The sequence below is a fragment of the Telopea speciosissima genome, chromosome 5 (genome assembly GCF_018873765.1).
Source record: "Telopea speciosissima isolate NSW1024214 ecotype Mountain lineage chromosome 5, Tspe_v1, whole genome shotgun sequence".
Lineage (NCBI taxonomy): Eukaryota > Viridiplantae > Streptophyta > Magnoliopsida > Proteales > Proteaceae > Telopea > Telopea speciosissima.
Genome location: NC_057920.1, coordinates 50,888,338 through 50,898,951, shown reverse-complemented (window position 1 = coordinate 50,898,951; position 10,614 = coordinate 50,888,338). Strand labels below are relative to the sequence as shown.

Below are 10,614 nucleotides of genomic sequence, written 5' to 3'. Positions count from 1 at the left end.
TGCGACTGCGGAGATACCACTATCCGAGCCGAATCTGATCCATTTACAGCCCTAGTCACCATACATCAGTACCAAAATCCCAACAGTAAAGAGATCGTTCCCAGAACTTGACAAGTCTCCGATGGAGATTGGTTCAGGCTCTCGTTTGCTGTTAAGCGCATAGATGGAATCCATTTATGTGCCTAACAGTAACAGCGCGTACAAACGCTTGGTTCAGGTTCTCGTCCAAGAACCATTTTTGTAAGCTGTCAAAGCGCATAGAAGGAATTCAAGAGAGTGAGTGGATTCCATCTATGAAATCAGAATAGATTATTAGGGTTCTTTTCCCAATCTCAATAACAAAGTCCATTAAAATTCATAAAAGGTCCCAACCTCTACTCTTTCCCTATTTTTTTTCTGGAAAACAGGTCATTAGATCCAATGCTTAACTGTAAGCACTCTCCTTCCGAGAAAGATCAAGGAATCTATTCGCCAAACACCGTAACTTCTCCTCCTCCTCCTCCTCCTTCTTTGAAGGAATAAGAAATTCAAGGAACCCATCTACCACACTCTAAGCGCATCAAGACAATTTCTCTAGTGCACATTTCGTAAGAAGTCTCCCATGGATATTAAAGAGAAAAGAGCCTAATTACCCTACCCGATTACTCTGAATTCTGCAAAAACTGAACCTATAACATTAATTTCTGTATTTCTTTTTCCCTTTTATTAGATACGTAAATCCATATTATTATCTACAAAAGTTATCAAAAAAACCCCCAAAATTAATGGGTAAAATTAAAAAAAAAAAAAAAAAAATAACATGGAGGTTGAGGAGAAACCAAAAACCCTAACCTTTTTCAGTATTTCTCATCTTTCTCATTGTTGACCTTTGACAACCCTAACCTCTTCATCCCCGTCACTGGCACCGAAGATTGCGCCATCATCGCTGTCGGAAATGACTCTACAAAAGTTGCTGATGACATCTCCATCTCAGCAATTCTCACTGCTCCGATCAATGTCTCAGGCAACTCCTCCTCCGTCTGCGCTTCCACCAAAAACCCCATATCGATCGTAACAGAGTTCACATACCTTAAAGCTAAACGCAAGATCGCAGTCGCAATCGCCGAACTCCCAACGTCCACGTCGATTTCAAAGTAATTATCTCCTCTGTAATAGTTACAAGTCAAGGCCTTACCAAGCAAACAAGCAGAATAATTACCCACAGTTTTCTTCACGATCCACGGTCCCTTAACAATCCGATTCACGATCTTAAACCGCTGATTTCGGAACGAATCATCGCCATGTATAAACCGGTAGAGAAGCGAACCAGGAGGGATCGGCTCTTCGGCGGCAAAATAGAAGACGGCACTGTATGCTTCCCGGCCAGGAACTTGGAGGTTAACGGCGAAGAGAAAAGTCTTGAGAGAACTGGATCGGATGGATTGAGCTCGGCGAAGCGAGTTCATGACTCGATTGTTAGATTGAGAGAGGACATTATCGAGCTTGGTTGGGGAGCGGAGCCAATCTACGCCGGCAGGTTTCAGAAGGTAGTCTTCACTGGAGAAGGATTTTTGGCGTTTGGTGAAGTAGTTTTTGCCTCGAACATTGAAGAGGTCACTTGGGGGTGAAGCCCAGCCGTTGGTTCCTGTGTCAAGGTCCACATGTCTTAGGGAACCGCCGTTGATCGCTTCTTCTCTCCAATCGCCGATGCATTCGCCGCCGGGTTTCGAGTTTATTCCGGTAGAGTCTTCTCCAATGGAGTTCGGCTTACCCTTCGTTGTTCGACACATACTTTTCTCTCTCTGTTTGTCTCGCTCTGTACAGCTATAGATTATAGAGTAAATTATAGAGGGAGGGATGTTTCCCTTAGTTTAAAGTAGTTGTGTGTGGCGTGGCACATGCCATTACATGCGGCGTGGAGATCTCATCTCTGGTTTTAGGAAATGACGAAAGTACCCTTTGACCTCTCTAATTGTAAAAAGCAAAGCGTGTGTAGAGATGGGTCGGTTTCGCCAATATGACTCTTACTAAGGTTATTGCGTTATTGGTGAATGATACAGACTCTAACTCTGTCGAGTCATGGTTCCACTAACTTCCAAGAATTGGATTCTGAAATAGGAATTGAAATCCGAATCCGAATCGAAATCGATTTCTACGTCAGATTTTGGATCGGGCTTGAATCGGGTTGGATTAGGGATTTGTCACCCTGACCCGATTCCCCATTAAAACCTCAAAAAAAAAAAAAAAAAAAACCAGAAAACGTGTGTTTTAGATTCTGAAACTTCAGAACCTCAGGCATCTGATTTGAGTGAATTTGGTGGCAGGTTCCATTTTTTAAGGTCCATATATTTAACGTGAAGGATCATGCAATAGCTGGCCAGATTTGTAGATCTAAGCTCACTGAGTTCTTATTCTAGGATGGTTCTAAATATCGGTATACGGGCAATTCATACCGGTGTTGCATCTTGTCGGTCCCGATATCGTGTCGATACTGTATTGGTGACATGGTACGGACAAGTGGTAAATCGATCAAAAAATCTATTTTTAAAGAGGATTATGGGCAAATTTGTCTGATACAATCGATCCTTGTCGATACCGATTCAATACCGTATTGGTTTCCAAATTGAATGATACCTATTCCGATACTGTACACTAAAACCATGGTTCTTAGGGGTTTAGTTACCATGGTTCTTAGGGGTTTAGTTCACGGTATTGGTGCCGCTACTGGTCATAGCCGATATTGATATGAATATTAATTGGCCGTGTCATGTCCATTCAGATGATTTTGCCCTCAAGATTTTGATTTCCCCTCCCCCTCCCCTCCTTCTGTTTTACCCTCAATTAGGGGTACAAGTTTGACTTTGTTGGCCTGAACCCGCCCTGAGCCTGAACATAGCCTGGGCTAAGATACCTGGCCCTGAGTCAGGGTTGAGGCCTCGGACTGAGCCCGGCTCGGCCCGACATAGCATGACCCTGTTTTAAGTTATACGGTAAAATATATTGATATACTATAAATATATTATAAACTTTAAATGTCTCAACATTTTGTTATATATGAAGATAATAAGTGATAATATAATTTATTAAAGTATTATTTTATATAAAATTGATAATTTTCTCCCTAACCCAATCCAACTTAGTCCAATCCGTCCATCTCTCCCTTCCCTACCCCATGATCAGGGCCAATCAAGGTCAGCTTGGCTCGACCAGGGCATGTTAGAGTTGGATTTTTTAGGCCCTGATTTAGGGTCGGACCAGGCCTGGGCCCAACTAAGGCGGCTCAGGATTGGGCTGGGGTTTTAAAAAGCCCGGCCTAACCGTACCCTCAATATTTTTTGTAAATAGATCCAGCATCGACCAAGCAGTCAACACAGATACGACCGATTTGATATTGATTCTTACATCCACGCTTGTTCTTCAACTTCCACAAAATAAAAGGTTAGGAAAAAAATTTTGATTTTTTTTTCCATTCTTGTATTTTTGGTATGTTAAAAGTATTGCCGATATGAGATTAAATCATGGCTTGATGGGCATCCCAAAAAAAAAAAAAGAAGGCTGCTACGACAAAGGATATTAGTAAGAGGTAGGGGTGTCAATCGATCGGTTCGGTTTGAGTCATTTTCGACTCGATTTGGTTTCAAATTTACATTGATTTCTTGTATCGCTTTGTTAGTGGGTTGGTTTAGGTTTTGGTTCGGTTTACCGTACACATGTATATAAAACTATAGAAGAAAAAAAATGTATGCTTTTTAATGGGTTTCAGAGTTGTTATCGGTTTCTTATCGGGTAGATCGGTTTGATTCAGCTTTGATCGGGGGGTTGCTTTCGAGTTATTTCAGTTTCAGTTTAGTTCAATTCGATTTTGGGAGCGTAATTCCCCAAACCGAAACTAGACGAATAAGACTTCAACTCGGGTCCGGTTGGGCTATTTCGGCTTGGGTCGGATATTTTACCCGGTTCGGTCCCAGCTTTGACACCCATATAATACTAGGAGGAATGCAGTTGGAACCCAAACGTGAGTATTACTATACTACTTTGTTCTTTATCTTGGCTGGTGGGATTGTGTTTCATGCTTGACAATGACAACGATTTGGCAGTAGACTTGGTATTGTCAACGGTACAGCATATAGTGATCATAGTGGAATAACTACTATTTTTTTCTAACGGGATCGGCAGACAAAAACTAGTGCAGAACACACAACATCAATTATTGTTCTAAATTTGGCGTAAGACTAGTTTAAACATGTAATTCTTGTAATTTCCTAAGTTCTATGATTTCAGTTTGGTTTCACCAGTTCAGTGTGAGAATAAGTGAATCTGAAACATGATCCAATAATGGTGTATCGGTTTCGATTCAGGTACAGTTCAGTTCAGTTTTTAATTGGTTTCTCTTAATGGTTTGCTATCGATTTATTTTTGATTTACCAAGTAAATGTATTAGTAAGTATAGAAGAAAAAAAAATGAATTTTAACTGTAAATATATCAGTTCGGTGTTCTTATCAGTTTCGATATGATCCGATTTCAGTGTCACAAAACCCGAACCCTAAACATGATCCAATAAACTCAGTTAGGGATAGCTTTTGACACTCCTAGTCTTATCTCTTAAAGTAACTTAAGTTTGACCAAAGATTCGACAATTTACATTGGGTACTTTACCTATGGCTAAAGGGAAACTCATGGACCTAGCATTGGTCTATTAAGAGAAGGCTTGATTTCACCAAAAAAAAAAAGAGAAGGCTTGATGCGTGACAAATGTTGGCGGTCAACCAGACAAGGTCAAAGAGATAGTCTAACCAAAACTGTCATCCGAAAGACAGATTGATTGATTGGATTGGCAAGCAGTCAACCCTACGATCAACTAGGGCCTAAAGCCAAACAAAGTTTGCCAAATGGACTAATTTTGGGATTTTAGTATAGCCAATCGACCGAATTTTTTAGGTCAACCATAGTTTTCAAGGAATCACCTAGATGGGGTCACCTTACGTCCTATCCCTTGGATCACCTGGATATGGTGACAATTATGAGGTCAAGTGTGCTGTGTATATCCGTCATTCTAAGGTCCTAAAAGTCGGTTAATCTTTTGAGATTGATGCGTGGTTTGTGTGATTACACTTTCATAAAAAAAAAACTAGGAGGTCAACTGGATGGACTTTTTCTAATCAAATTCCTCCTACAGAAATAACTGGACCTGCTAGCTATGGCCTCTCTTCCAAGAAAAGTGTAGTTGAAAGCTCCAACAGCCATTTCTTTTGTTGTTGTAGATTCTTCTATTTAATAGCAATTTGCGTAGATTTTTGGGTTTTATTTTGAACATTGGTTTCTTTGGTATGATTTGTATTCGTATTTATTTGACTACTTTTATTTTTGTAGGTATGTAGAATATTTTATAATACTTATTTCTATTTATTACAAATTAAAATAAATTAAAAATCACCAATAACTCAAAAAGTATTTGAGATTTGTAGCCACAAATCATTTATTGTTATTATCAAAATTGATGATAAAAAAATATTAAACTCATTTCAAGTTTTGCAAACATATGACAAATAGAGTAATTGTTTTTTTTTTTTAGGGAAAGGGTTGTGACCCATCCCTAGTCTGGATGACCCAGTCCATGGCATGTGAGACCGAATCAATTTCCACTCCTTAATTTTGGATACCATATATCCATACCTTGTATTTATCATGCTCTCTATCTATTTTATGTATCTTGTTTTCTTTTGCTTGGCGTTGGGCGCATATAAATGAATAGCTTTCTTTCTAACAAAAAAAAAAAATAAGACAATTATTTTTCTTTGTCCATGATATGTGTTTGTAAAAGGCCCAAGAGAAGTGGGAATAAAGTTGGGAGATGAGGATGACCAAGAATCTTTTTTTCAAATATTTTACAGATTCTGATAAAAATTTTAGGGTTATATAATATATGGTATAGGATTCCCCAAAAGGTAATGAGACCTCTATATTAGTGCAGGGGCAAATGGGAGTGCTTGCAAAAGCATCAACAAGGTGGATTTCCATCTTTCATGAGGGTGAGGTGGTAAATTTGTGCCCCTGTATGTAGGGATGTAAACAGATCAAATTCAGCTCGGATACGTATCGTATGTGATTGGATCCAGATATTCCCTGTCCGAATATGGATACCTCTAACCGGAGTCCGATGCAAATTGAATTCAGATTTTCGACCATCCGTTTACATCTCTACCCTGTGTAACCCGGACCTTCCTTGCCCTAGCGGATACAATTCATGATTCTCTTTTCCTCATATTTTAGAACCTAATGAATCTTCAAAAACCCTCAAGATGACTATTTATTTAAATTTTTATTATTAAGTATTCGGATTTTTATCGGGGTATTCGGATTTTTTTCCAAATATCTCTAAACGAATACGGATGTCCCTAAACGGATACAGATGCAAATCAAATTTGGATTTTCGGTTATCCATTTACATCTATACCTGTGCGTCTAGGCACAAGGGCCATGTTGCCTTTCGAAGTTCCTTTTTTCCATAATATATTATGCAAATAGGCATACCATATCTAATTATATAACATATTGTACAAATAGTTCAAAATTTAATGTCACAAATGATTTCTCAAAAATAAGTAATAAATACAAATACAAATCATCCCAAAGAGACCCTTAGTCTTGGGTTTCAAAGGTTTTATGAAACATTTTTTCTTGTACTAAATCATGAATAATTGCATTATGAGGCTTGAGTTTTATTTTCTTCTTTGTAAGAGTTAGTAGGATATTAGGAGTCTCCCAAGACCTAATCACAAGAAATAATTCGTAAAGGTTTAATTGCTGCCAATGGAGAGCAATACAAGAGAAAGAAATTGTGAAGGGTTAACAAAACCACTGCAAAATGCTCTTGAGAAAGTGTACAGTTGAAGAGTGAGCAACTCTTGGAAGTGACTATTAGCCAAGAAACCGAACCACTCTAAAATCATTGTGTCCATCTTATTCTATTTCTCCCTCTCTTTTATCTTGTGATTCTATTTACTCCAATTGCTTCTAGTCGATTGGGTTAGACTTTTTCAAGTTAACATTTTTATTCCGCATACCCAATTCAAACACAACCCCCCCCTCTCTTTTTTCTAGGGTTAACTTTTGGTCCTACATTTGGTATTAGAATGGGGTTCATTCAAAAAGAACTTCAAACCATTCGAAGAAGATATGCCATCATCATCGAGTTAACAGCACAATAAAAGGTCCATCTAGCACTCGTTCACCAAGCTTCAATGGCTTGCACTACACTATTGGAAGGCTCACATGACTATATTCCATCAGGCTCTCGACTTGGACATTTTAACTATTGCAGAAGAAGGCTACAAGGAGCCAACTACACCAAAGCCAAAATCTTGGACAAATGACGAGAATTACGCTCTTAACTCCAATGCTATGAATGTTTTGTTAAGTTCTTTACGCCTGGAGGAGTTCTACCATATTTCTATTTACAAAACTGCAAAAGAAATACAAAGAGCAGTAGAGGTGACTTGCACCAACCAAGTCAAGGACTCTAAAATAAATCTCTTGGTTCATAAATATGAACTATTCGAAATGAATTCTGACGAGTCTACTAACGAAATGCAGGTTTACAGGCATTGTCAAGGGAATAAAATCTCTTGCGAAAAGAGTTTGTTTTTTGTGGGTGGGGTGGGACGGGGCGGAGGGGTGGGCGGTGGTAAAACTCTTGGAAAAGAGTATATGAGAGTGAAACTTGTAAATAAAAGCACAAGTCCGTCACATAAGAGATTCTTCATATTTTTTCCCTCATGAGGTGGACGAAATCTTCGAATCATCCTATGAGGTAGAACATTATAACACACCAGACACTAGAACAGCCTTCAGACAAGTAGCCATGAGCTGGACTTTCTTGTCTTTCAACGAGGATTCATATGTTATGTATCAAGCCTACGAAAACAAACCTGGTTACCTTCTCCACTACACTCTAGTACTTTATTTTTATGAGTATGTCTCCTGATATGACAGTAGTACAATCTCCACTGGGCAGCTTCAGAAAGTTCATTGACAGACATTTCTCCTACCGGTCAGGAGCATCCATATCTGGCATCTTATTTCAATGAAACACTTGAAAGCATCAACTGGGACAAAACCATGGTGGTAAGGCAGGTGGGATGCATTCTTTTCTTTCTATTGGGGTTTGGAGGACTTACCATCAGTCATACTAACTTTTAAAGAGATCACTAATGGTCATAGGAAAAAAAATGTTTCAGAATACAACAGTAGCAAGTTAGAATTATAGAATCCCACGGGATCCACATTGAATTAACTGCAATTTTTTCCCCTTCCCGTAATTTCCTAAGAGACATGCATAGTCTTAACAATAGACACTGCATTTTAAAGCTTAAAGGAAAGTTCTATAGGACTGTTGTGAACGGCTATGATGTATGGGGCAGAATGTTGGGCAGTTAACAGGTGTCATATTGAGAAACTATGTGTAGCAGAGATGAGGATGTTAAGATGGATGAGTGGAAAAACAAAGAGGGAAAAAGTTAGGAATGATCGTATCAGAGCTGACTCTGAAGTTGCTCAGATCAATGACAAGCTCCGAGAGATTCGTTTGGTCGTTTGAGGTGGTCTAGTCATGTTCAACAGAGGCCTAGGGACGCCCCAGTAAGGAGTGATATGATTCCGATTGAAGTAGCTAAAAGAGCGAGCAGCAGGCCTAAAATGATCATAGGAAAAGTGAGGAAGGACATGCATAGTCTTGGTATTGTACCATGTATGACTCGGATAGAGCCTATTGGAGGGCAAGGATCCATGTATCAGACCCTATTTAGCTGAGATTCTCCCGACTTGCTGGGTTGTGCCTCTTTCCTCTTACTTTAATCTGTCACTTCTATCTTTCACTTTTCTTTTATTTTCCACTGTTCATTGTCATCTTCCATTTTTCACTTCTCATTTCATTTCCCATCACTCTTGTACATCTCTTCAGACCCTATTTAGCTGAGTTTCTCCTGACTTGCTGGGCTATGCCTCTTTTCTCTTACTTTACTTTTCTTTTATTTTCCACCGTTCATTGTCATCTTCCATTTTTCACTTCTCATCTCATTTCCCATCACTCTTGTACATGTCTTCATTCCCTTATTTGTCTAGACATCAGTTTTACCTACTTTGTTTGATTGGATCCATGTAGCCGGCCCCATTAAGTTGGGTTAAGGCTGAGTTTGTTTTGTAATTTCCTAAGAGACAACAAGTGTCATCACTGCTACAGGAGAACTAGGACCAGAGAGCTTCCCCACCCCCCCCCTCTTTTCCACCCGACTCTTTGGTCTTAGGAATGCTGGTTTAAGAATGAATGTTTGCCCTTCTCCGACCCTTACTGCCCAACCTAAGGAGACAGCTAATGTGTTCCACTTATTGAACAGTGTTCCATGGTCAGTCCGTGACCCTTCGGCATCCACTTTGATTCTATGACTCGCTTCCCAGCCGTTGCAAACACTAAGCTAGAACGGTAAAGGGAGCACAACACAAACAATGTCGTTGCGTGGGAATGCAATTTACCAAGCTGGGACAAACAAAACCATCCGGATCTACCACGGCTTCAAAGAAAGGCCTTTGAAAGGAGACCCAGGAAAGAAAGAACATAAACATCCATTAAACACCCAACTTGGACAACTAAATCTCAGAATGTGTTACTAACACATTTTAACATGATCAAGATAACCACCCCTAAATCAACAAAGACAAGCTATTGGCTAAATTTCATAATTCACCAAATTACCAATCCAATGACAATGAATTGGAGATACTAAAATATCTCAAAACAATATAAAAGAAAAGCCTCTGATGCAGGCAGGGATCGAGCAGCCTGCAGGTAATGGCCCAGGAGAAAACTAGGGACAAACAGAGAACGAATCTGGCATGTAATAATGGATCTGAACTCAAATCTAAGGTTCAAATAACAGGAAATAATAGGTGGAATTTTAAATTGATATAATAATTAATTAATAGCACAAAGAATAAAATGTTAGAACAGAAAGGAAGGAGAAAACAGGGTAACATTTGGTATTGAACAGAGAAAACAAGAGATAGTACAGGAAAATACGTAAACTGAAAAGTAAGAGAATTTCAGAAAGAATTTGATTGATAGAAAAGATAATAAAACATGTAAGAAATTTATAAGATAAAATAGGGAGAAAAAGTAGAGACTGGAAAGCAATAATATGGAAGAAGGCATTACCATGATAGCTAAGAAAGAGAAGATTCATTCAGCTACAGAAAGCAACCACAGGGAAAAACAGCAACAACTGATTCTTATCCAAACAAACTCGAATAAATCATTTTGAAGGAAGAGGGGGGGGGGGGGGGAAGGGGACTTGTACTTAAACTAAGACTCTTTTACTTTAAAATATGGGAAAAGTATCTCTAAACCGCTGAGGTACCATACGCCCCTCACAGATTATTTAGATTCATTTTTTCTCTTTCCTAAAATCACAGTGAAGTGGCACAGGATAATGATGCAGATTGAGATTAAAAAGAAGATAGGATAACCTACAGTGGACCTGGGTTGTTCTTAGACCAAACCAAATCCAAAACAGATCTTACGGTTTGGTTTTCCGGTTTGACTAAGCAGCCAAGTCGTGGGAACTTATGAAAAAAGATTGTCC

General features: G+C 39.0%; 1 protein-coding gene across 1 annotated transcript; it reads right to left on the bottom strand.

Annotated features, from left to right (window-relative positions):
* Positions 1-830: 830 nt before the first annotated feature.
* On the bottom strand, positions 831-1,769 carry LOC122663047 (protein ENHANCED DISEASE RESISTANCE 2-like). Its single transcript, XM_043858753.1, has one exon. The coding sequence runs from the start codon at positions 1,767-1,769 to the stop codon at positions 837-839; it is 933 nt and encodes a 310-aa protein (XP_043714688.1). The 3' UTR covers positions 831-836.
* Positions 1,770-10,614: the final 8,845 nt, after the last annotated feature.